This window comes from Lepisosteus oculatus, chromosome 25 (genome assembly GCF_040954835.1).
Source record: "Lepisosteus oculatus isolate fLepOcu1 chromosome 25, fLepOcu1.hap2, whole genome shotgun sequence".
NCBI classification, from domain to species: domain Eukaryota; kingdom Metazoa; phylum Chordata; class Actinopteri; order Semionotiformes; family Lepisosteidae; genus Lepisosteus; species Lepisosteus oculatus.
Window position 1 is genome coordinate 6,492,976 of NC_090720.1, and position 26,262 is coordinate 6,519,237.

The 26,262-nt window shown below is 39.5% G+C and overlaps 1 protein-coding gene across 4 annotated transcripts in view; it reads left to right on the plus strand.

Annotated features, from left to right (window-relative positions):
- The first annotated feature begins 264 nt into the window (after positions 1 to 264).
- The window catches only part of pax7a (paired box 7a), an 84,301-nt gene continuing 58,303 nt past the window's right edge, over positions 265 to 26,262 (plus strand). Inside the window, exons 1-4 of one of the 4 annotated variants that reach the window (XM_006641941.3) lie at positions 265 to 815; positions 2,505 to 2,740; positions 3,502 to 3,646; positions 4,067 to 4,195. In XM_006641941.3, coding sequence (XP_006642004.1) covers positions 731 to 815; positions 2,505 to 2,740; positions 3,502 to 3,646; positions 4,067 to 4,195 — 595 coding nt within the window. In that variant the 5' untranslated portion in view covers positions 265 to 730. The remainder of the gene's footprint in view (positions 816 to 2,504; positions 2,741 to 3,501; positions 3,647 to 4,066; positions 4,196 to 26,262) is intronic. The other 3 variants (XM_006641942.3, XM_069184004.1, XM_069184005.1) reach the window with 3 other exon arrangements.

A 26,262-nucleotide genomic window follows, 5' to 3' on the forward strand; every position in this document is an offset into this window, starting at 1 on the left:
GTTGAGGGGGTGAATTTTAAAACTAACTGGTATTCATGGATGAACCCGAAGAGACAGTGGTGGGTTATAAAAAAGTTCTTTTTTTTTTTCCTTGTGAGTTTTCTGTTCAGAACGAGGCAGCGATGCAATGAATTAAAATGAGCTAAGAGTGTGTTTGCGCCGCGCACCGTTCCCTCTGATTGGTCAGCAGGCTCAGAGCGTAACCCCTTCTCTTCCTCATGAATAAAAGAAAGACCTCCGAGCCTATCGGCGTGCGCGGCTCTCTCCTCCTAAACCGTGCGCCAAAGTTGGCCACTTCAACTACTCCCAACCTCTAAGCAGACTTTTCCGTCAAAAACTACCAGACCTTTTAGTAAAACACAGCACAGAATTCAATAACCTTTGCCCACTTGTGAGTGTAAGATCCATTGCCCCCACACAAACTCACATTTACTCCACCTTGCGATCAGTGTTGTTGTTATCTATCCATGATTCTTGTCATTCAACTTCAGAACGACATTTTTTTTCTCTTTTGGGGGGTTTAGCGTCCCAAGTCGTCTGGCTGGACCTATTTTTTTATTCCCTTTTTTTCTTTTTTTGTTTTTTTTAAAAAAAAAAAACAGAAGACGGCGCTAAGTAATTTTCACGTTATTTTTGTTCGCGGCAAAGCAAATAGTCATCCTGTCTGGACTTGTTTGCGCCATTAAGAACTTGGCTTGATCTGTGACTGCTCTTCTGTTGACAGTAGAGAATGGCTACATTACCAGGAACAGTACCTCGAATGATGAGACCAGCGCCAGGCCAGAACTATCCTCGCACTGGATTTCCCTTAGAAGGTACGTGTTAACTGTTCTCTTTAAACATGTCAAGACATCCTAGTGCGGTAAAAGTAAAACGCAAAGAAAACCGCTGTTCGCCGTGCGTGATTTCTTGGTTGCAGTTAGTCTGCAGATCTGCAAAATAGTTATCTGCTGTTGGTTGCTGTTAAATAACAAGCAGATTTTTATACTGCAGATAACGTCGTTTATTTTTCATATGTTTCAGATGATTTTTGGTGAAATGTTAAACCAGATGAACGTGTTTTTTGTATGAGTGCGTGATGGAGGCATGAGTTCAAAGAGTCGAGCAGGAGCAAAAAAAAATAATTCTAGCAATTAGATGTTTATAAATGGCATTGCAAACATACTTCTGTATATTTAAGTAATTTATTTTCTTCAAACTGAAATGACATTGTGTTAGGCTTTAATGGTAACGTAAAATTAAATTGCACATGAATTTGATTAAAAATATTGTAAACGTAAAACGCATCGATTATTACAAGCATCTTTCGTAACATGCAAACCGAGGAAACATGCATTTTACTTTTTGCTTCCAAGGCACACGTTTTGAATAGAAAATGAGTCCTTTGGAGTTCAACCATTAATCGACGCTTCTATTAGAATTTTTGCTTTTCCTATACTTTTGTGGAGGATGAAAAAACGCGGTATAAAATTTCCAAGCACATACACCTGCAAAAAAAACCCGAGTCTTTTATTTGCATTTATTATTCGCTTATTCTATGGGAGTCAGTCCCAGGCAGAGACGCTTCGTGCTCAAGTGGTTCAGCCAAAACAGCAAAAAACACGAAGCTTGCAAGTTACACAAGCTTGGAGGATTTATTGGAGTGTCCTAGTGTAGCAAATGAAAGTAAAATACATAGCAAAGCGATGGCTCAAAGGATTACATCAATATTTGTACAACATGACTAGGAATAATGAAGGCGGAAAGTGCTACAATCTTCAGTACCTCTTGAATGCAAAATTGGCCACTTAAGTACTATCTCTCGCTAATGATACATCCTGCAAAGAGCTCGCCAAGTTGACTGTGAATTAGTGCTGCATGATTCTTATTTAAAAATACGGCTGTTATTCTGTGGTCATCTCGATGGATTCGGGCAGATTGCATTTGGAAATGACATTCACTTTTACGTGAATGCGAAATTAAAATTGTACTCCCGTACAGTTTACGTCTGAAAAAAAAATGGTGTGCAACTAAATATTTAATTAAAAAAAACATGGATGCATAGATGTAATCTCATAGTACATAAAACACAAGACCGCATGAATCATACCCATAATAATAATAATAAGGGCCCGACATAAAGTTTTCAAGGTACAAAAACAGGACCTTACCTTAGGTGTAAAACTAAGGCTCCCTTTTTTGTGATTTTGCGTATTGAAATGGAAATATACATTTTATTACCAGTTCCAAGCATGTATACTGATTGATCATTGTTGATGTGACAGATACAAATGTTTTTAAACAGGTGTGAACTAGTGAAGAGGGTGTTTTGTACTTGTACTTGTAAGAGACGTGGGCGCCTTCACAGTTATAGATTGTCGTGTTGTTGTTGTTTTTTATCTTGTTTTAAAGACAAGGGGAAATGCATGACAATGTATCATACAGCTTTCGAGTCCCGCGTTGAATGTAGGCGATCGAACGTGTCGTCATGAGCGACCCTGTCTCTTGTTTTTCTCACGGCACAGTGTCAACACCTCTGGGTCAGGGCCGGGTGAACCAGCTCGGCGGTGTGTTCATTAACGGCAGGCCGCTGCCGAATCACATCCGACACAAGATAGTCGAGATGGCACATCACGGTATAAGACCCTGCGTGATCTCACGGCAGCTCCGAGTTTCCCACGGCTGTGTATCCAAAATCCTTTGCCGGTACCAGGAGACGGGTTCTATTCGCCCCGGGGCTATCGGAGGAAGCAAACCCAGGGTGAGTGCAAGAAAAGTTTGGACTGGGTGGAATCTGAATGAGGAAACCACAGGAATAAATGTTCCACTGTGCTACTGTGAATTTAGGCCTGGTAAACCTGTTGTTTTCGGCAATACATTAAAGCAAGGAAACATGAGGATCCTTCGGAACGGACTTGTTATTGCGCTTATTTTGTTCAGTTACCAGGTGAAGTTTAATGAGAATAACCCCTTCGAAAGTTTGACGACGGTGTTGCTTTGGCCTCTGAAATACATGTATTTACACAGAACTGAACTAGTGAATATGTTCGCAGGGCAGCAAGCGTTTTATCTTTGCACGGGCAAATGTCCCTTATGTTGGAAGTTTACAGTCATCGCCACAACGTATAGAAACCCGAAGTCAAGAGTAGGAAAAGTGCAGATCTCGAATTATGATTCCAATGAAATCTTTGAATCAGAGAAGAACTCCCCACGTAAAAGAAGCACGTGTGTCGTAAACACATATTTTGAGACTCTGAGACATGTACATCACCTGGGTGCAAAGAAAAAAAAAGCCACAGAGACTAATGTGTTCACGATTTTTAACCCCCCGTGCGCTTTTTGCCTGGTGATATTCTATACTTGCATATACAGTATGCATAGCCTACATTCTCCATTTAATCCTTCAGCGTTTTGTTTTCAAGGAGGGAGGGCAATCCAGCATTCACTCAATTTAAGTTAAAAGTAGTTTTCGCCCTTCTGTCTTTCCCCCTTTTTTTGTTCTGCGGACATTCATCCCAAAAGCAGGTAGCAACGCCTGACGTGGAGAAAAGGATAGAAGAATACAAGCGGGAGAACCCGGGCATGTTCAGCTGGGAGATCCGGGACAAGCTGCTGAAGGACGGGGTGTGTGACAGAAGCACAGTTCCTTCAGGTGAGGCCCCATCTGGTAAGCAACCTTTCCTTTTCTACCACGTCCGTTTGAGAGGCCGCGGGTTTTCATGCGAACGCCCGGGCTTGTAGCGGCGGAAGAAGCTTCCAATCGACATCCCGGCGTGTCTCTGTGTTTCTGGAGGAGGGGGAAAAAAAAACACGCAGCTGCAAGAAGTTAAATGTTTAGTACAGTTCTGGGTTTCTTTAGTTTCAGATTTCCTAATACTTGTGCTGAGAAGTCTACTTGACCCCTCCCCCACAGCTCATACACACACACACCGAAGTTTGTCTCTACTTTTTAATGCCTTTCACAATCCAAGTAATCATAATAATAATAATAATAATAATAATAATAATAATAATAATGTGTCTAGTTATTTGCTTTGCTAATCGTGGATTAAACGTAACGATTCGATTGTCTCCTTGTGTCGATCAGTCAGCTCCATTAGCCGGGTTCTGAGAGCAAGATTCGGGAAGAAAGATGATGAAGACGATTGTGATAAAAAGGATGATGATGGGGAAAAAAAGACGAAGCACAGCATCGACGGGATACTGGGCGACAAAGGTAAAGCGATGGGCACTTCCTGCTTCCCGGGCTGCTCTCCCAACATCTGGGTTTTGCAAGTGGCTGAAACATTCAGACTGCCGTTTATGGAGTTTGGGTTTGACAGAGGCCGGTTCGTTTAATCCGAGGCGAGGCTGGTCGGCATTTGCGTGGTTTTGATTGCAGTGTTGTAGGTACGCTGAAACCTGTTACTCCAACTTTTTTTTTTTAACCGACGGAACAGCGGTGAATTTCACATTCTTTAGTTCGAGGGCGAACATCATGCTGTTTGTTAACCGTGCAGTAGGCTTGGAAGCGGGCAGGCCGCTTTAACTTGGCCTTGTATGTCAAGTGTCTCCTTAAAAATGTGAGTGATTATTTCGTGCTGTTTTTCCATCTAGGCGCTACTTGCTCAATTATTTATATGAGCCCAGACGGAAAGTATTCGGGACTAGTAGATTAATTTGTACAACCGACGCCTCTCGCTCTTTAAACGATCCCTTGAAACAGTGGATGACAGTTGACCGATTCGACAATCAATATCAATTAGAACGAATTGAATGTGACCTGTTAGAAGAATCGAGTCGAACATCAGAAATGATGTCTTAAATAGAGGCGCATACTATCTCACAGGCCGTCTTTCCTCTCGGGGACGATTTTTAAAAATGTTTTGGATTATGCGCCTAAATAAGCACGAGGATTTAAAAAGAGAATGGACATTGTTGCATTGATAGCATTGCAAACGGTATTTTTTTTTTACTAATAAACGCTCTGTATTTGGGGAGTCATCGCCAAGAAGTTCTATACATTTAGTGTAGTAATAATGTGTAGAAACGGAGGTCTTTAATTCCCAATCTCAGTAAATGTGTAGACATTATTTTTATTTCGCTTCTATGGCTTCTGTACCTACACGACTTGAATAAATTATAAAATTCCAACATTGCGTTTTGCCTATACGACAACTTTTGTCTGAATTCTTTTTTTTTTAATTTTATATAGGCCCGTGTCTCCTTATTTTATTAATAGTGATGTAGCGCTATCGTTGTGCATATTGTTTCAATGTGACTGTTTTAAGCGAAGTAATCATCTGATTTTATATCTTATACACCTTCATATGCCTTGTCGTAATTATCATTGTCTTCAGCTCTGAGTGCTTAACATTTGGCACTAAACGGTTGTGCTGTTTGGTTTTGTTTCATTTCATTGGTGACTTGTTTATAGGAAAGACCTCGGTATCCAGCCTTTATTCAAATAGACCCTATTTTCTAAAAGAGACAAAAGTTACCAAATAAGATGATCAAACAGTTGTGTATAGGGTTTTAAATAAAAGTACACAAAAAGCTTTTTTTTCTTCCTCTTTAAAGAACCAGCCTTTCTCCAAACTTGAAGATGAACTTCAGTCGCAGTAAAGCTTCTAGTCTATTGAATCTTTTTAAAGCAAAGATTCCGAGGTACAAAGGCAAAACCTAAAAAAGCAGAGCAGCGAAAAGAGGCATGGGTCCATCCATTCTCATTCAAAAACCCGCAAAGAGAAGAAAAAACTCGGGACAAAAGGCCAAGGAGCGAAATAAAAGGAGATGAATTATTCAATACACCCCGCTGTTAGATAGTTTTGTAATATTATAGAATCGTCTGTTGGAAAAGAATAAGTAATGGAGAGTGCAAAATGTTTCATTCTTGTTTGGAAATGGCCAGTTGCTCATTTTGAAATCGGCGCTATTGTGTGCACGAACTGTGCACTTTTGTGTGTATGTGTGCAATCAATTTTAAAACACGCTTTACGATTAAGGTAGTGCTTGGAAAAAAAAAACATGCTGAAAATAAAAATACATTTCTGAATACTCGAGGTGTATTTGCAGCACTTGAACAGAAGAGTTTCGGTTAACTATTGCCTCGTTTGACTCAGGGATCCTCAATTACGTTTTTCTGCGCAGTTTTGTTCTGGCGCACATGACCAGTATCGTTTTGTTTTGCCACGAACAGAACTGACCATTTCAGCCACGTTATTTACCATTTTATCGTGAAGGTATTTATTTTTCTGGATGTTTTAGTTTGATTTGACATTGCAGCGAATTCCGACGTTTATGCTTTTTAAAGCACTCCCGCGTCACTCACTCTCCAGTAATGCGATCTACATAGACTGGACTGGCGGCTGAGCGTTCAGTCACCTGACACTTTTTGGAGTCATTATCTCTAAACTCTAAACAAAGGATGTGTATTTTATATACATATAGGTTGTATTTATTCAAATTTAAATCGTGAAGTATCTCGTTAACATTTATGCGTCGTCCCTCACCAGCGGATTCAGACAGAAAGCGCATTTTTTACCTTGCAATCACATATTGATGCTCTTTTCGCGATGCTCGTTAGACAAAACGTGAATTAGTCTTTGCTTTTGTGTACACGTGTTAACTTATTTATTTAATTGGGCCGTACTTTGCTGCATAACCGTCAGACAAACTTCCGGACTAATTTCTGCCTACATATTTGGCATTTTATGGCGGTATGTTAAAACCTGGATACTAAATTCACTCTTTCTTAATTCTTAAAAAGATTCGTCTTTGCGCCTGTTTCATTCTATCATCCGGCTGGCATTTAATAATGTTAAGACTTATTAGAGTTAGTAATGAAAACGGTGTCTGTTGAATGGGCGGTTGTGTTGGAGAGGGGTGTAATAGCTCGCAGGCATGGTAAGAAATGTATTTATCCCCAATCAGCCCTCACTCTCTGAGTTTCAAGCACAAACGTTATGTTGAAGGGTTTTAAGGCAGATTAAATTGAGCCTTTTATTTCTTTTCACTTTCATCTCTAAACGGCTCACTCTGGCTAGCCCTGGGCACAAATTCATGAGATTTTAGGTTTCTTTTATAGTTGTTAAGATTTTTTTTTATTTTTGGGTTGCATTAGAAACTCTGACATGCTAACTAGAATCTGCACTGATGGAAAAAAAAAAACAGCAATCACTTTAAGGTTAAAATATAATTCACAGAATACCAGAACTTGTATGTAAAGGATGCAGAATTCCAGGGGGAGTTAAATTTGAACTCGCCAGGAATAATCGAAGCTTTCCATTGAGACTTTATTTAGGAAGCCCGTCTTTAAATAAATGACCAAATATGAAAAGCTTTGTATAAACCAAAAATAGAAACCGGAACTGTTTTTTTTCGTCCGGTTAGAATGGCTTTTAATGTCCTATTGGGTTTAATGATTGAAAAAAGACTCGTAAATAAATACATTAGTAAACAACATTTTCAAGTTTTCCATGTCCTGGTTTATGGGCGTCGGTAAAAACGATGTGTACCTGCCGTGTTTCGTAATAAACGTGTTCTTTATGAGTATGTTGCGCGGTGAGAAATGGCGATTGTTTAAAAGAATTCTTGTGTTTGAAAATGAGATTAAGTACTTGGGTTTTGGAGGGGAAGGGGCAGTAATATAGTTTCAATATTGATATTCAATATAACTTGAGTGATTTGATTTTTCCAGGATAAATATGTTATATAGTAAATATCTTCTTTCCGGTCTGGGGTTACACGATGGTCAATTTTGTTAAAAGTCACAAATAGTTGATATGGGTGGAATATTGATTAACAAATTAATTAGATGGAAAGCGGCAGATCTATAAATGATGACTGCAAACTAAATGGAGACAAAACGCTAATCTTGTGGCATCCTGAGTATAAACAAGCAATGATGTTGGCCGAAATTGCACCAGCTATATATTTTCACTGCAGCAATCGAAATGGGATAAATTGGTGGTATTGTGTGTTGAAACTTGCCAAATCTAATTAGTATCTTCGATTGAATGAGGTGAGAAGAAAAGCTTGCAATTACAGGGAAAAAAAAACACTTTTGGCTTCACACCTGGAGGTGGTATTGTTTGTGAAGAGAGGGGGAGACGAAAAAAAAGAGGGGGTATCAGTCAATTTATCGGGAGCAATCTGCATTGATTAAACCAACAAGCTGCCTTCTGTAGAGAAGAGAGGGAGGCGATGGACACTTCAGCAAATCGGCGGATTACCTAAGGTTCTGAGTCTAATCAAACAGAGGCCAGGCAGGATTTGCGAGTGTTGTGAGTAGGATCAGAGGAAATAATAGGGGCCAGTAGAAAGATAGTGGGGTGTCAGGCAATCCGGGGCTCGAGGCTTGGTTTCACTGTGCATATTCAATTAAAAACGAAGGTGCTGTTTCAGAACACAGAGAGATACTTGTCACAGAGAGACGAGGTAGGGGCAAATGAATCGCACCAATATAGTGAGATTACAATTACCGCAGGAAACAGGAGCTCTGGCGCACTGGTGAAACAGCAGTGACGTACTCAAACAAACGAGCTTGGAAAAAAAATATATATCATTTTAGGATTTTATGAGTTTCGTATAGAAAAGAAAATAATTTAAAAAAAAAAAGACTAGAGAGAAAAGCACCACTAAACAAACACTGGGTTCACGGGTAAAAAAAAAATGAAATGAAATTGATGTAAGTTAAATCCCTGCTTGTATAAAAAACCTTTTGACCGTACATCAGGTTATAGAAAGCTCTACAAATCGCTGAAAAGGTGTTTTAAAGAGATAGATGGAAACTGAGGGGGGCCTGTGTGTGGGGGGTGTGGAGGGTGGGATGTGCTGTTGGACCAAAACAAATATATTTAAAAAAAAATACGGATGGCAAAAATATTGTGAAATGTGATTTCAAATAAAAAAGTGCACATGTATAATTTTTTGTAGTGAAATGAATTTTATATTTAGGAGTCTAAAATAAGCCTCGTTGAAAGAAAAAGACAGGGGATGAGGCGAGAGACCACTTCAAACAAATCCATCTGGAATGGTGAGAGAGAGATTTAGTGAAAGTATGGGGAAGTTATTTAGCTATTAATAACATTTTTTCCTTAGGCATCGAGAGTCTCTCCATCTGCACTTTCTCGCAGCTATTTGGCTGGGTTGAAATTGAGGAAGACCCAAATGTTGGGGAGAGATAACACAATCATCACAGCCTCGGTCCTGGGCTGAGCATCACTGCATTAAACTCGGATTAACCTCCCCTTTCCCCCTCGCCGCCTCTCTCCAAATTTCATTGGAATTTACATGGGAGGATTTTTTTAAAGAACATATAGAGAACCAAGACTCGAAGCTTTAAGGCACTTACGAATAGAATGAAATCCTTTCAGAAAATTACATCGGCGATAAAAAAAAATAATAATAAAAATAATAAATGACAAAATGACCTGGCCCTTATTGGAAAGAAAAAAAAACCGGATCTGAAAATTTTCTTCTTAAGATTGTCTTCATTCTCCGTTTTCCCGTATAATAAAACGTTAAGAGTTTTAATAGAATTCTCCAGCAAAAAAAAATATTCCAAATGCGTGATAGCCAATATTAGATTAACATATGTTGTTATTCTTATGTATTGCACTTTAATTTAAACACCTCGTTCTTAATTTGACAAACACGTCGTTAGTAAGCAGTTTAGCTTGTATAAGGGCGCTTTAAGAGGAACACACAAAAATGGGAGGTCAGGGAGACTGCTGCGTCAAATTATGCCTTGAACACTGCTGTGTAAAACATTTTCCAGTTTAACTGAATTAAGTGTAATTGAATACTATCATTGCCGGGTGTAAAATGAACACTGTTGGTTTCGAAAATGGGCAGTTAAAATAAGTCCGTTTATACGACAAACTCCATTACGCACAATCCTGATAAACCCAGTGACGTAATTCGTGGAACAAATCAAATTAACCAAACCAGCAACAAATGACCGTCATTTAGAATTTAAAAGACTTCGTTAAACAAGTTCCAGTTTTTTGAAGGAATGAATAATAAAAAAAATAATCATTTGTCCTATAAACCATTAAATACTTTATAGGTCCTCAATGTTGAAATTAGACATAGGAGGTTTTCAAATCCGTGTTCTCTTTATAGATTAAAGATTTGAAATACTGTAATACATTTCTAATTTGTGCTAAACGACCTGTGATGAAGTGTGACTCCCTCACATCCATCAACTATATATTCGCTTTAACTGAGGTTTTACATGTGTTTATAGGTGTTCAATCGCAGACGTGCAATATAGTCTTCCCATTTTCCAGTTTATATATCCCTGTCCTTACTTGGCACACATCTTAATATGTTATCTTTAAAAAAGACACCACTATCCAAATAACATGCATTCGATAGCAATTACGCCTTTTGATTAAGTAATAGGCAATTTAGAGATGATTGATGTTTTGCTGACATCTTTAAATTATATATATATATTTTTCTGTTGAATGTTCAAAACCCGTTTGCGGAGGCGTAGAGGGGAATATAGGAACGGGGAAGGCTGTATAGGTGAAAGATTGAATTTCCAACTAGACTTGCAGGACAAATAATGATATGTCAACTAATGCCAATTTATAAAGACATTAGTCATCATGAGAGAGCAGAAGTCGGGAGTGAGCCTCTACTTCGGGAGGGAATATTAATACGCAATTATATCCAGAGGCTCGGGTGACCTGTGAACTTGAGGCGGACCCCGCAGTTGTCATAAAGGGGATTTTGGTGAATGTTTCGGAGTTTTTTTTTTAAAAGGGGGGGAGGAAAAAAGAGAGAAAAACTAGGTGAGGAAAAGTAGAGGCGGCTAGAGGAAATTGAGAGGCTTATACTCTTTGATCCTTGGGTGCTTTTGCTTATCAGAAACATTTGTGGTGACACCACCACAATGGGAGTTCATCATATTACAGACTGCCAGTGCTGCTTTCAAGCCTGCCTGTCTATTAATTAAAGCAGCTCTTACCATGTGGGACAGGCTCTATCTGCGCACACATATTACTTAGCAGAATGGTTTTCGGATCTCTAGTGGGGTTTTTTTTCTAAAAAGGGACAATCTCCCTTTTTGGGCTACTTAGGGAAAATTCAGAAGTCTACAGTGGAAGACATGGGGATTTTTTCTTCATATATAAAGGCGATTTCATAATCCCTTTTTGCTCAATAACTTTAAAGGATTTCTTTGCGCCCATCATTTAAAGGTGCAGGGTCTTGCAATTTGACGGGAGCGGGGGGTCCGAGTAGGAGAGGCATCGTCTCACTCCTAGAAAGTGCGGTTGCGTACGGAAACGCAGAACACGAAATGCTAATTATATTGTTTGCCTCTTTCAAAGCGCTGAAAGGCGAGTGCGTGTGAATATTCCCAAGTTATTTTACAACTGTCGTAATTATTAAACGATATTGTTCGGAATATCTTGTTTCTGATAGTCCGAGGTGTGTTTGCAAGCAATTCGTGGAAACGCTACGTAGATTAAATAACGGAATTATAAATCAACAACGGGATTTTTTTTTTCGTTTGAACAAATATATTTATATAGGTACTTATATTGCAAGCCGCGGTGTTCCAAGACTTTCGCAGATTTTGTAGTGAAGTGTTTCACACCAAAGTGATTGAGATTGGTGGCGTGCGATCTGACTTAAACTCTTTGCGGCGAGAGGGGGAGAGGGGGGTCGCCCGGCTACAATTTCGGAACAAAACGAACAAACGACATGGGAAAACTCCTGCTGACACAAATTAAAGGAGGAGTCACTGGCCCCCAGGCTTCCTAATAGCGCTACAGAAGTTTGTTTTTTTTGATGCCCCAAATTCGCTATCACTTCTGTGTTTTATTTGCTGCGCCTGAAACCGGAATACTGGGAGAACTCTGGGTGACCCTGACTAGATATTGACCAACAGAGTGTCTGACAGAACCACCGCCGGCCGAGGAACTGTCTTTCATCTCGACTGGTCCTGCCTGTGCCGTGCAGTGTCATACGAGGTCTCAGGGCGGTAGCCCCCTCAGGAAATGTTTCTGAAGAAGTGTGCATATCGTGCACTTTGAGGGAAATCAGATGTCATTTGAAAGAGCCTACATATACAGATTTCCTATGCAGAATAAATAATATCATTCTCGTGGGAATTCATTTATAAAATAGTCCCATCATCACCGTTTCACAGTTAATACTATCCAAGCAACGTTTAGGATGATTTAGCCTGTGTTTTGAACATCCTTTCAGATTTCCACCGTGGCCCTTGTGAAAACACGTGGTCTTTGCGACTGTAAACAGAATTCGGACATGTGCTGTTTTTCTCCGTCTCCGGAAAGGATAAACCGACCAGTCCCGTTTTTCTTTCGCGAACCCGTCTCGCTTAAGCATCTTCTTCTAACCCCGCCTGACGTCACGTCTTCCCTTTTAACAGGCCGCTAAACCATCCACCCCAAAACTTTGCCATAGCAGCATTAATTGTGGGACAGCAGAAGCACCGAAGACACTTGTAATATTACTTCAGGCACCTTATTTCGAATGTTTTCTGCCGAGCTGCCAAGAGTGAAAATCACAGAAAAAAACAAACAAAAAAAGTCGTACTGCAGCAGGAACTGAAGTTAGGTCAAACTCAGCGGAGGAGCCGGTGAGAACTGCGAATGGAGTTTTTTTTTCGGCTGGAGGAATGTCCCCAAGATCTCATATTGGGTTAGGTTTGTGTTGTGGTTATGGTTGCATTGTTATTGTGAACTAAAGCAGAATGCGACGCTGCCCACTAACAGCTCGCTATTAGGGTGTCGTTACAGTACAGCCAGCCCAATGCCACCATCTTCTAAAGAAATACATCTCAACGACACTCGCACGTATACAGAACCAAAGAAAGCAAAAAATTGTACTTGTGTCTACGTGTAGTTTGTGGCAATCAGCTCGCCAGTGTTTTCATTTTGAAACGATTTTGTTGCACGTTTTTCATGATTTTAAAGCACCTTTTTTCCTTTTTGTACTTCATCTGTGCTTAAAACAAACCAGTTGCAACCTGCATTCGACGTCCGCTCAGCAGTGTTACACAGTCATATTAATGAGCTTCCATTCCCCCCAAGATTTTGAACACTTTTCTTGAAATCATTGACAATATCATAAAGCGGTCCCAAAGCAGATCCGAAGTTGAGGATGTTTTTAGACTCCGCAACTTGAAAGGGAGACCCAAAGCTTTAAAAATACATTTTAGGCGACGCTCGTTTTCTAAGTGCGTCGTTAGCATTAAGTTAATAAACAATAAACATAAATGTAAACCGACAGTTAAATAACGTTAACTACCCTTTTAGGTTATTCCTTGTGAAGGAATGGTTTGGCAGTCACAAATAAGATCAGTGACAAAACTCGCCTCTGTGCTCGAGCAGACAGCACATTTGCTTCCGTTTTATAAGTTTAAAGGATTCATTAAAAAGATCCGTAACGTACACCGAAGGACAAACGTGTTTCTATTAATCTTCTAACAGGCCTGCTGGAATTAAGAATTAATTTCAGGATCTATGAAAATCAGAAGTGGAAAATAATTTCCTCATTTTGTATTCTCCTTTCGTTTTTACTCTTTTACTCGAAGCGAGCAAGCCTACTTATTTGTTTGGCCTTGTTGCCAGATTCGCTTTCTTACTGCATCAATGGCCACTTTAGAAATACAAACATATTTAAAGAGGAAAGTAACTAAACTAAAAGGGGAGAGCCTGAATGGGAGAATAGTTCCGTGGTCGTTTGCCATGGAGTGTTCAGTAGCCTTTCCCTAATCCCGCTTTCATTTTTACCGACAAATGCCAAGAATCTCTATCTGTCTGGCGGCCCAATGGGGGACTGATTAGCCAAGAAAAGAGAATCATTTACACAATGCAGGAACGGGCAATTCGCTGCTCAGAGCAGGGTAAAGGCTCCGGACATGAGAACGCGCGCCTTCCAGCCCGGCTAGGTCATAAAGAAAATATTAAACTACCATAAAGTCAGGCATAGACAAGACGTTAATGCCTTAGCTTTGCAGAAGCAGGGAACATCGGGGCTATTCAGGAGTAAAAGTGTGCATTGGTCTTACAGTTAAAGGCAAATTAATTTGTTAACTGTCTCTCTTCGGTCCGGGCTATGAGAGTAGGGGCTGCTGAGGTCTGTATAGCCTTTACTGTGGAAAGGAGGGATTGTGAAAAACGACCCCCCCCCCCCCCCCCCATGAAAAAACACTGAAAGAAATAAGTAAATAGGCAACAGATGAAGTGAGTATGGGTGAGTTGTGTCCAACTTGTATTTGTTGTATCCGGGTTTTCTCATCTCCTGAGGCCAGAGTCATCGGCAGGACTGAAAGATGAGCAGCAGGAAACGGGGATACTGTCAAATTTTAGAGGAATGTTGACACTGCGAAAGTCGGGCCTTGCAAGTGTAGCATTTCCCTTTTCAATTTTTTTTTCGCCCTTTTCACTTTTTTTTTCGGTTAACTTGCTGTTTTGTGCATGACTGGTTCATTAGACACCGCTGCGCGGGGATTGGACGGGGGCTCCCGGGGTCTGCGGGTCTTCTGTAAATCCAGGTCTGTTGGTTTCCTCTGTAATTCATCCGGGGAACCCGGGGAGACGGCCCCAGGTACAGAAAGTATCTTAAACCCTTTCATCCCGCATTGCAATAATCGAACCCTTAAAAAGCACAGCGCGGACCTTCCTGGGAAAGCAGATCACTTCATTCCTGGCCATAGTCGAGTATTGATCACACTGTACTTCCCTTATCGAGACAATTGTATGCAAGACAACCAAAGGCTTTGAAAGGTGATTTGTTAACAGTTTGAGAAAACGAATATTCGATTATAAGTCATACAATTTTCTGTTTAACGATATTAACATGCGAATCGACAATCCTGTATTTCGGAAAGAAGATGTCATGTGATTACAATTATCTTGTATTTAACGATTTTGTCTTCTTTCCGTTTTTGTAATAATCTAACACACACTAAAAGTTCAAATTATTGTACATTTATAAAACGCTAGCAAATATTTGTCCCAGACACTGTGTGAAAGGGAATAGATTTCGTATTCTTTCCGTAATGTTCAGTGGGCAGAATATTTTCGCTGTGTTCTTTTCCTCTGGTTGTTTTTAACGTTGCGCTTGTGAGGATTCTTCTTAGGGGTTAAATAATAGCAGTTTTGATGTTAGGTGGGATGTAAGGCGGACATTTTAATGAACAACAAATAAAGAACCGGTACAGTTTTAAACCGTTAGTTCACATATTCTTAAAAAGTTTCGTTAAATTTCAAACTCAAATTGAAAAAAAAAATCGTAGTTGCAGCAGAAATAATAATAACGTGCGTTAACAAAAGTTGTTTAATGTTTTTAAAAGCTTAACACTACAATACAGTCCATCCATTAGAATGTTGTTCCGGAAGGAGACGCGAGACAGAGAAAGCTTTTCAGCTTGATGACTTGATTGCTTTAAATGACTCAGGTAAATTAAAGAGCGACTTGTTTTATTGATTTTTTTTCTTGAGGTCACATGATACCTGTTATGTTTTGGACAAGCAGGTTGCTGAAGTTTAAAGAAAAGGAAGCTTGCATTACGAAGTCATAATTAGGTGCAAACAAGAATACAGCAAAGGCAGAATTCGCAGACAGCCAGTGTAGTTAAAGGATTAGCACCCAGACCGAAAGAATGAGCTCTGAACATTGTTGATAACAGTGTGCGTGCAGACAGGATCTCTGTTGTCCAACAATAAGAAATATACTTCCATTACCGGCATTCCTCTTATGCAAAAAAACTGTTGGTTCTATAAAAGCATATTAATTGTTACTAGAAAATAGGTGTGTGGAGTGCCTTATAAATTAAAAGGTAGTTGTAGGCATTCTATACATACACATAGCATGAGTCTTGCGGTTAAATCGATTGTACCTGTAATTTTCATCCACATTTTTTCGGTTGTGAGGATTTGGATCGACGAGTTACGCCTAAGCTTGAGTCAAACTGTGTTCAATAACTTTTTTTTTGGTATTTTATAACCCTCGTCTCAGTGGCCTTTTACCCCACTGGCTAGGTTAATATCGCGACCTCTGGGGTCTGGATATTTTTCAGTTCTGACTGCAAATAACCGAAAGATTAGCACCAGCAGCTCGCTGGAAGCGGAACAATACAGGAACCTGGGATGCAGTAAAATTGGAAGAAGGAGAGCCCCTAATCACCTTTGTACAAAGTTCAACAAGTCAGCTTGCATGACTTAACACCGCTTCTAAAACCATCTTCAGAAGGCACCTTGCGCCGAGGCTGCATTCCAGAAGAATTCGGCAGCCCTGAGTAAATGTCAAGGTCCATTTGGGAAAGCATCGTAGTTACAGAATGCACAGACCTTTAACAGCATGGGGGGAATTCAAGTGGTCAGTTATAGCTGATTTTGGTATTGCAGTGAAAGCGTGGTGACTAGTTGATTAGAGTACTAGAGTAAAATGAATACATATGACAGAAAAGTGAAATCACTTTATTAGACTTTAGTTTGGTTCTAAATCGGTATTTCGTTGATGATGTAGCCAGGTATCATTTTGGGGGAAAAGTTGGGCATTTGATGGTTGTAAGAACTTGTGTGAGTATGCAAACAATACAGTTCGTTTGATTGCGCGCTGTTTAGAAAAAAAAAATCGAGAGTCTCACTTTGCCTGTAAGCACTATCGAGTTTCCGGCTTTGCAAACCCACACTTGGAAAGTATATCCCCTCACTGTTGTTCAAGTTCTGAAGTAAAGAGGTGTCAGAAGGAAAGCACTGATGTGTTTTGTGAGTGTTAGATTGCACACCAATTAGAAAGAAGTGTTGAATTTCAGTGATCTCGAGGTGGTTAAAAATAGAGAGCGTTAGGGAATAAAAGTCAATTGAAACAAACTATTTGGGTATTGCCTAATCTAACATTTCTAGCGTACTATATAGAAAATAAAACACAAGATGCGTTCAAATGATAATAATAATAATAATAATAATAATAATAATACAGGACACAGCTAACAATGTCTCCCGTCCTTGACGCTTTGAGAAACAGACTGAAACAAGTATCGCGTCGCTTTCGGATAAATTGCTGCCCCCATGTTTGCTAAACCACGTGAAAAGTCTGAGTCCCTGACCGCGAGCTGAACGCTCAATTAAGTCGAAAACAGTAGCTGACAGGAGGGAAGCCATCCAGGGATCCGCAGATGAATCTGACTCGGAAATCATAACTTGACCAGCCTTTCCCTTTTCTAAAACAAACTCGCTGAACTTGTCAGGTCTAATTAGGGCTTTTAAACACCGATCTCGCTTGCTGAGAAACAGTAGGTGGTATGCTAGTGGCTGCAAGTGCAGCTTTCTAGTTCTTTTTTTTTTGACGTGCGAAGCGAGGGGGCTGGAGGAGAAAACGCGCTGGCAAGGCGAGAGGCCACTCCGCGCGCGTCGCTGCGGCGGGGCTCGCGCCTTCCCACCCCTATGGGGAAAACAGCAGCTCGAGCCTGAAATGCGCAGTCCGTCCTAATTAGGTATGAAATTAATTAAAATAGACATCTATTAAGGGCTTTAAAGTTTTGCTAACATTTTCACAGTGTTTAAAGGTATAACAGTGGATTAATGGCTTACTGCCAATATTAAAATTTATTGCATTTATAAAATTTGTGCTGCCTGTCTAACGGGTGTCAGCGAATCTTAAAATCCCGAAAAAGGGAGAAAAATATACTGCTCTAATTATTTACTTCACTGATGCATCCTATATCTTTTTTTTATGCAACTCCAAACCACGTATGCAGTCTAATCATGCTGTCTGCACTGTAGTGCGGGGTTTACAAGAGGCAAGACTGCTCTCACCTTCCATATTTTGTATCAAACCATGCAAAACGTTACATTAAAGCGTCTTTAAACATCCCTGCCGAAATTTGCCTACATAGTGAAGTTTTTTCCCTTTTTTTTTAACAAGTAAGATATCAGAGCGCTTGTATCGTCTTCTTTTTTTTTCCAAGAATGAGGGAAAATGCAATTGTTCTTCTTCTTCTGTTAAAAGCCTTTTTGTTCTTTTAATGGAATGCCCTTTTTTTTCCTTGTGTTGGTTCTAAGACCCTTCTGATGTCTGACAGCCTACTCTCTCCATTGACAGACAAATGCCCACTTAAAAAAAGAAAGCAAAAGGGGGAAAAAAAAGAGCCTTCTGTTATTTTACGTCTTGAGACTCACTGCATCAGCTATTCAGGCGAGTTGATGAACTCCTCCAAAAAGTTTATTAAGAGGATGAAAACAATAAGAACTAAAGCCTTCAGGCAACCGGGCAGACAGTTTATAAAGTAGCAGTCATTGTGCCTTAAAGGCAGATGCATGAATACCTTTGAATGGGTTCCTTCAAACTGACACGATCAAACTAGACAACAGCGCGTTAAAAGGAATGGGTGTTTCTTGGGCACCGCAGATCTGTATTTTTTTGCATTAATGTACATCTGCAGTGGGAGGGGTACCAGCGTGTGCACAGGGTCTCATTCCCTCTGTAGCGCTGCCATATGCGCTCTGCGTTGCCCTGCTCTGGCATTTGATCGTTTTGACTGTCTTGCCTCTGTGCATCCAACAGGAAATTGTGATGCTCTCAGCTTTAACTCGCTGAATCTCAGGTCAATAAAACGGTAGAAGAAGAAAAAAAAAGATCCACTTGTTTCAATTCTAGTTGTTTCATTAGAAAATGAAGAAGGAAGCACCTTCAAGTTAATTGCTGAGGTGTCCTTTGCTATAACACCCTCCTGGTTAGTACCATGTCGCCCTTCTGAGAGCTCTGGTGTGAAAGTTCAAGCTTGGAGCAACAACAGTTGCTGCTGTCTCGTGCATCTAGGAGTTAAAATGTAGTTTGTGCACCTGAAGGATGTGACTTATGGTTTTGTGTTTTAAGCTTCCACAATTAGTATTTAAGTAGAGAATTCCAAATGTCTGGATCTGTGCATTAAGTTAATTATTGGGTTTAAAATAAAAAAAAAGAAAAGTATGATTTAGCAGTCCTCTTCCAGAACTGTTTGCAATGGGAAAACACTACTATTGACAGGCTTTTTGAGTTGCAAAGCACCTGACATGAGGTGGTTATAAAATATGTCTTGCTTGCTAATGTTTCTGTGAGTACAGCATGGAGCAGACATTCAGAAGCAGTAAAGATTCCTCTTCTTCCCTTGCCCGTGATGGTAAGAGCTGTGGCTCCTTCAGGTTTCCTGCTCAGGGACGGCACAGAGAGGGGTGTGATTTGTGACCCCCACTAACCCAACATTTAGTCTTCCTAAAGAGGGGGGCTCCCAGGAGGGGTGACCCCGGACAGGCAGGGATCACAGGCCACAGTCCAGCCGCAGTGCTGTGAAAGCACCACAGCCCAATCTGGCAGGTGTCAACATTAGCAACACAATCGCCTCTCCTGGGAATGATATTCCAGCAGGGTAGTTAACTAAAGCAATCTGAAGCAAACTGAAGAAAGAAGAAAAAAGGGGGCTGGGGGAGAGAGAGGCAGATTAGAGGGAGATTACACTCTGGGACAGCTATTAGAAGGGATGAGGCTTTTTTAAACAAAACAGTGAGAAAAGATCATTACTTTGTTAGTTTCCCCGAGCATCCTTTCTGAATCAGTCTTATTTCCCTGCTTTCTTTTTCCTAGACACTTGGGATTGTATCAGAGGTCAGATGGCCATCCCTGCACTTGTTAGTACGTTTAGTAATGGAATTTGTTTTTTTTTTGTGTCAATCAAATAATGACTTTAGTGCTTATTATTTGAGTCCTGTTCTCTTAATAGCAGATATATACAACACGTTGTGCTGTAGAGAATCAGAAGTGGAGTGTTTATCAGTGTCTTGGCATTGAAGAAATTCATCAAAGTCTCTGACCAGTGTGACAACTCGGTAAGGATCTGCACAGCCTTTGAATGACAATCTTTTTCTTTCATTAGAAGAAGAAATACAGTTACAAGATGATCAGAGAGAAATGGGAAAGCACTGAAATGACATTCCAGTTTGTTGGCAGTCTTGAGTAGGTATTTGTCTAGACAAGAAAAACAATTTATTTTGAAGAGGCATTTATTTTACTCTTACCAGTAATTCTGAACCTCACCACAGGAAAACACAAGGGCTCTCAGTACTGTAGATTAGTTCCTAAACCCTTACTGTGGAACCAACAATATATTTGCTATTATATAAAAAAAAGTCTTATTTAATGGCAGAACAGTTGGCCTGTTACATCGGCAGGGATTTGCTCACTTCTAACTGAACCAAGTCAAAACAAAAATGGCTTCGCTGTGTTTCTAGAATATGTTAAAGGGAAGTTTTATGGCCAACGTTCAGAAACAGTGAATCCTGCCTAATAAAGAAGCTATTCAGATTTACACAAAATCATCCAAAGTAAGAATCAAACAGTTGTTTCGAGGATTAAAATAATTTGTTGAACATTGATGTAGGTGCATGGTTCGTTATAAATCTGTTTTAAGTAAAATTACAAGAAGCACATTGTTTTTGACAGTATTCAATTTTTGTTGATCTAATTTGTTTTATGCCTTTGCAAGTAAAGGGAGCTTGAGAGACAATGTGAGCCTTCTTTTGAATATAGTACTGTTTCTGTATTTTCCCGAGGTCCAGAGAATTCTTTTACTCTGATATGTGATATGGTGTCTTTTCATTGTTGTTTACCATGACTACCCTGGTAATCATCCCACAGGGGTTCCAACATTCTGTGGGTGTAGTAAACAGTGCCTACAGCCCCTGAAGGAAATGCCCTTGTAATGCGACTTCAAACAGAAACCCCTGACCATCCCTTGCCCACCTCTGCCCCCCCACCAGCTGAGTCCTCCTGAATTCCAACAAAGAACAAGTACATATTAACTCAATTAATGAACTCTGAGAGACAATGGCACTTTCTGCTCTGGGTACCCTGCTAAGAAGAGCCCATTAAAAAGACAGCCTGCAATAAAATGATCCCTAGCTACCCTGGGCAGTCAGGGATCATAAAAATGGTTAAATATAAGCCAAAGAGAAGGGCAGTGGGGTTCAGTACTTTAGTCTATTCTCATGCTGCCATGTTGGAGTTTGTGCTCCAGTCATGTAGTCTGGCCAATTAAACTGTTAAAGCCACAGCGCATTCACAACAAGTGTTCTTACTGTATCCCAGTGGTTTGTGGGCGATTGAGAAAATGTAGGTGTTGCTTTGCACAATGTTATTGGGATGACCAGATCTCTGCAAGGTGATTTACAATCAGGTTTAATTAAACCAAAGTGGCTTTCATATTCTCACTATTTATAGAAGTTAGGCACCTCCAGACCCAGAGAGATACTGTATACTGTATAATTTGTTCAGCTTGCAAACATTCTGGAACTCAGAAAAGCATAAAAAAATCCAAGCACTGTAGTAATTTGCACCCGTAGGAAATTGGAAACCACCCTTCAAAATTGTGGTTCTCTGGATATAATGACTACTATAGAATGTTATTTTTTTATAAACAGTGGGATCTTGTGTTGTATGATTGAGGCTAACCAGCATCATTGAGACTTGCTATGGGTGGTCATCACGCTTTTATTTGGAAGCTGATAAATCAAATAGAAACGGGAGTTTGCTGTCTTAAACATCTGCTGACACTTTTTAGGAGTCATATTTAATGTCAATTGCTCGTGTGTGCATGCCTGTGAATGTGTATATATGTCATTGTTTTACCTGGACAAGGTATTGGAAGGTGTAAATGTCACATCTAATTTAAATCTGTGTTTTTTTCTCATCATTTACTTGAACTCCAGGGGTGTAGGCAGTCAGCATAGTCTTATTAAATTGGCTTAGAAACAGTACAGCAGTGGAAGTTCCATCAATGGGAACGTTAAATATGGATGCCTTGCATTTATGTTTTTATCCCCATAGCAGCTCTCCCTGTTTTTTGAGCCTGCCAATAATGAAAGATATTGCTTGTAAGTCTGGGGGATCAATCGGCTCCTGAATCTATAAACATATATTGTAATTGGTGTGTCGGTGTCTGCTTTTTATATGTTAGTATTGAGTTCACTGATAGCGAACTAAACACTGAAAGGCTGAAGCTTGTAAACCTTTTTCTTTAAGTACTGCCATAGAAAAGTTTTGCCCAAGATAAAAGATGTAGTGATTTTTGGGAAATAATCCTACTTAACACCTGTCTCCTTAAAGTGCTTTTCAGTTTTTTTTTATCATTTATAGAGCATTCAACTGTGTTTTATATAACAGCACAGTCATAAAGGGCCCCAGCCAGTAGCGTCAATATCTTTCTACAATCCTTTCAAAAAGCAGACTAAAGAACAGTCCTACTTGTGTCTTTTGTGTTGTAGTGTACACCGCAGAGACGTAGCCGATGCTTAGACCCAATCAGGATTTACAATGCGGGAATGTTAGAGGCATCAACAGTTTACTCAAAAGCCTCCAGTGGTGGTTTCCACTACTAGAGCAGGTTCGATTAATATAGTTTAATGTGGGTGAGCAGAACCTAAACTTGACATGGAGTGATTTATCACATTGATCAGAAGCTTCAAAAACTTGATCACAACACCAGAAGATAAACTAGATCTGAGCAGCAAGCACTGTACAGGGTCGCAGTAGTTAATCCATCACATTTTCCAATCAAATCTACCCGATCAGATGTTTCTTGTCATTAACATTATTTGTTCCTTCCTACAGATCCCTAAAGCAAAAAGGTTACATTTTGAACTACAACATACAGTACAGATCTATTAGGATATATTTGTATCTTATACCAAAATGGCTGAACATTCAGAAAGATTGCCATATACTTGTTTTTTAGCATAAAGAAATTAAAACATATACAAACATTTGTTATCTAGTATTATATTACTCATAAAACACCTATGAGTAAAAGCTTAGTGTGGAATTGAATCTTAGTAGTCATCATTGCGTATCTATGTTTGTGTGTAAGAGAATTTCACTCCCATTGTTTTCCAGAAACTATTCAATTATTTTTGTTCTCTTAATAAACTTGGGTAGGAAAAGCCCTCCGAGACACTTATTCCTCATCATATTCCTATCCTCTCCCAGAACAGTTTTCCCTGAAAACAAGTATACACCGTTCCATAAGTTAGTGAAAATTAGCCTCATGGGAAAAAATAAATCAAAGTAATGAAACTAGCAAACACAAATCAATCAGTTAAGGAGATGATGTGGATCAGATATGAGCAGGTATAAATTCAGACCATCACAGCTTGCGTGAACTGGGTGCTAGTTACTAAACATCTCAAACACCACCACTAAGATAAGGTCAGAACACACAGCTTCCAAGCTTAATAAAACTGTTGATGTTGATCTCAGAAGGAGAGCTTGCTCGGGTGTTTATTTATTATTTTACAAACATTTTAATTCATTCATTCCTTCTGACTCCTAGACTTCAGCCAGTCAATAGGAAAGGTCATAACTGAGAGTACTCCTCTCACCTATAGCTGATCAATCAGTCCCATTCCATTAGGTCGGACACAGAAGCACACACATTCACCCTGAAGAGCTTTTTAACAGGGTGCAGGATTCTAGCAGCTATAGAACTTGTCAGTGCACATGTACAAACCTATCAATTATGAGCATTTACAGCACCTCATTAAAGTAATGTTTGTAGATCACTTATTTCACATTCATTTCATAGTATAAAATTATGAACAACAGAAAGAGAGCACTTGCATCATTTGAACAACTAGAAATATTGTTTTCCTCTAAAAGTGGTATTAAATTATTATTAAAAGAAAAATCTGTTAAAATGCTCTTTCTTCATTCTGAACAATTTTGGAAAAGAATGCTTGTTGCTGCTTTGGCTCTGTAGATGTGAACTGACTGGTCCATTCCTTGTCAAGCTGCTGTATGCATCTGGACTCTCCATGGCAGGCTGTACAAGCTGTAGGCCACACAGTATCCCTGTCTTTCCGGCATGTTTTGTCAGCTGTTTTAAGCTGTGTACCATATCCTTGCTTACCAGATTCCTCTATTCTGCTTTTAGGAGCAACATGCTGACATTCCTTAGCAAAACAGTAGGAGAGCGATAATATTGACACTCTTTACTGGCCTGCTACTCAGTAAAAATGTTTATCCTATTTTTTTTGGGGGGGGGGGCAGGGAGAGAGAAGACCACATTTAATGTGGAGTGTAACTAGACACCTTAAATGTTTGGCTTAGGACTGGGTTACATGCTGTATGTATAGCTATTCATACATAGGTATTTAGCAAATATATTGTACATTGTATATTGTACATATATATGTTTCATAAACAAGTGTCCCAAAATACCACTCACCTGAGAAACAATAATAGTTTAGGCATTGATTTTGAAAATGATATTTCATTAAATACATTCCTTTGGATTTGTACTTTTCTGTATCACAAAACCTGCTTTGAGATGATTTGCCTTTGTCATCATGATATTCCTTGCTAAAAATGTAACACATTAAATTAATAAGGCTTTTATTTTTTGTAGTTGAATGTATGCAAAACCTTTGTCACTAAGGAACTGATTCGTTAAAAGTTTTATCTGTGGGTTTTATTGTATCTTGGTATTTACAGTATATATTTCTTTTGCTGCTCATTTAAAGAAATATAAACCCCACAACTTATCCCCTTTAGAAATGTTCCTGTGCATAACAGTTACACCGATGACTGCAGAAGAGCTTATCCAAATACCTGTAGGTAGTATTGCCAATTATTAAATTAATGAAAAAACATGTACATTGAAGAAAACCCCAGGTTATACCGGAGGCATAAAATAGAGTAAGAGTGGTTTAAAGGCAGGTGTAAAAAAATAATAACTAACATATTATCGTGGCTTTCCGTGACACGTATAAATAGATTAGGGGAATATGAAATCAATGAATATAGCTACCAAGCTGTAGATTCTCAGGCCTCGTAAAATAATACACTTACTAATTTCTCTTTAAAGAATTGTGGAAGAAAAAAAAGATAGCTTGGCTTTCATAACATGCAGGCTCTGCAGCAAAGTTGATCTCTTCTCGTTAAAAAAAGGAAGGACAGAATGTGAATACAAGAAGAAAAAAAGTGTACTTCAATGTTCTTAAATTGTTTCAAACTTTGTTTTCCCTGCTTCTCTGTGCCTGCCACAGTTGTCAAGCTCTGACAGCCCATGTAGTTGTGGATAGCGCAGTGGATTATTCCAATTCTCTGGTAACCACAGAAGCGCATTAGAAACACACAACAAGAATTTCTGGCTAATTTTATTACAATAGAGGCATGGCTCACATAATACGCAACAGTAATTAGGGAAGGAGCTATTTGCCCAGTTTCACAGCGATGATTAAGCTAAGTTACCACCATGGTCTGCTAGTTTAAAAATCACCATCACGCCCACGCCACTTACGGCCATAAAATTTCTTATTTTATGCTTTTTAACGGCTTCACCCTGGAATCTTCATTTGCTTTATTTATACGTGTGTTTTTCACTCGCACAAAGACAATAAACATGTTCCTAGAGTGTTACAAATCAGAAATTTGTTCAGATTTTTTCCACCAACTTAAAATGTGAATGCATTGGCCAGTGTGTGAACAGCAGTAGGGCCAGCCAGCTGTGAGAGGGAGCTCGGCCTCCCTAACTTCAAACAGGGAGCTTGTCTTACATTTTTAACTAATGGGCTTATTTATGCATCCACTGTCACTCTCTCCTCAGGCTACGCTTGCACTGATTTTAAAAAAGCTTTTCTTTTTCCAGTGGAGAAAATAGAGACTGCAAACCAGGACAGATTTCCGGCATGAATAACCGCAACTTCAGTAAAGCAACAGCATTTTCTCAGATGGGAAATATTAAATAGTCTTCTGTTTGCCCACAGTGATCACATGGGCAACAGAGCTTCTGTTTGGTTCTGTCCCTGACAGACCTCAACGTGTCAAGAGAAAACGAAATTAAAAAATAATCTGGATCTATTTTTCATAGAGCGCATCTATGGGAAGACTTTCAAAGGTTCCTTCTCCATGGTAAAGTCTGTTCTTAGCACAAAAGCTCATGAGAAAGGACAACAGGAATTCCGTGCTAATTTTATTAGGGAAGAAGCTATTTGTCCAGTTTCACAGCAATGATTAAACTAAGTTATCTCCATGGCAGCTCCATCTTCCTTTCTAAAACTACAGCTCAGAGAAGATGTGCCAGTGTTTCTGTATCTTGCTGGATTTGCACGTTTAAGCAGAAAACAGGTCAAACCTTGTCATGAATTGCTGTAAGCTGAAAAGGCATTGGGGGTGGGGAACTGTGGGGGGGCTTTTTTTTTTTAAAAGTGGAAAACGTTGTTTTTCAACCATTATACTGTATATCCATTCCATAACTTATGTTCTCTGTAATTGTCACACTTT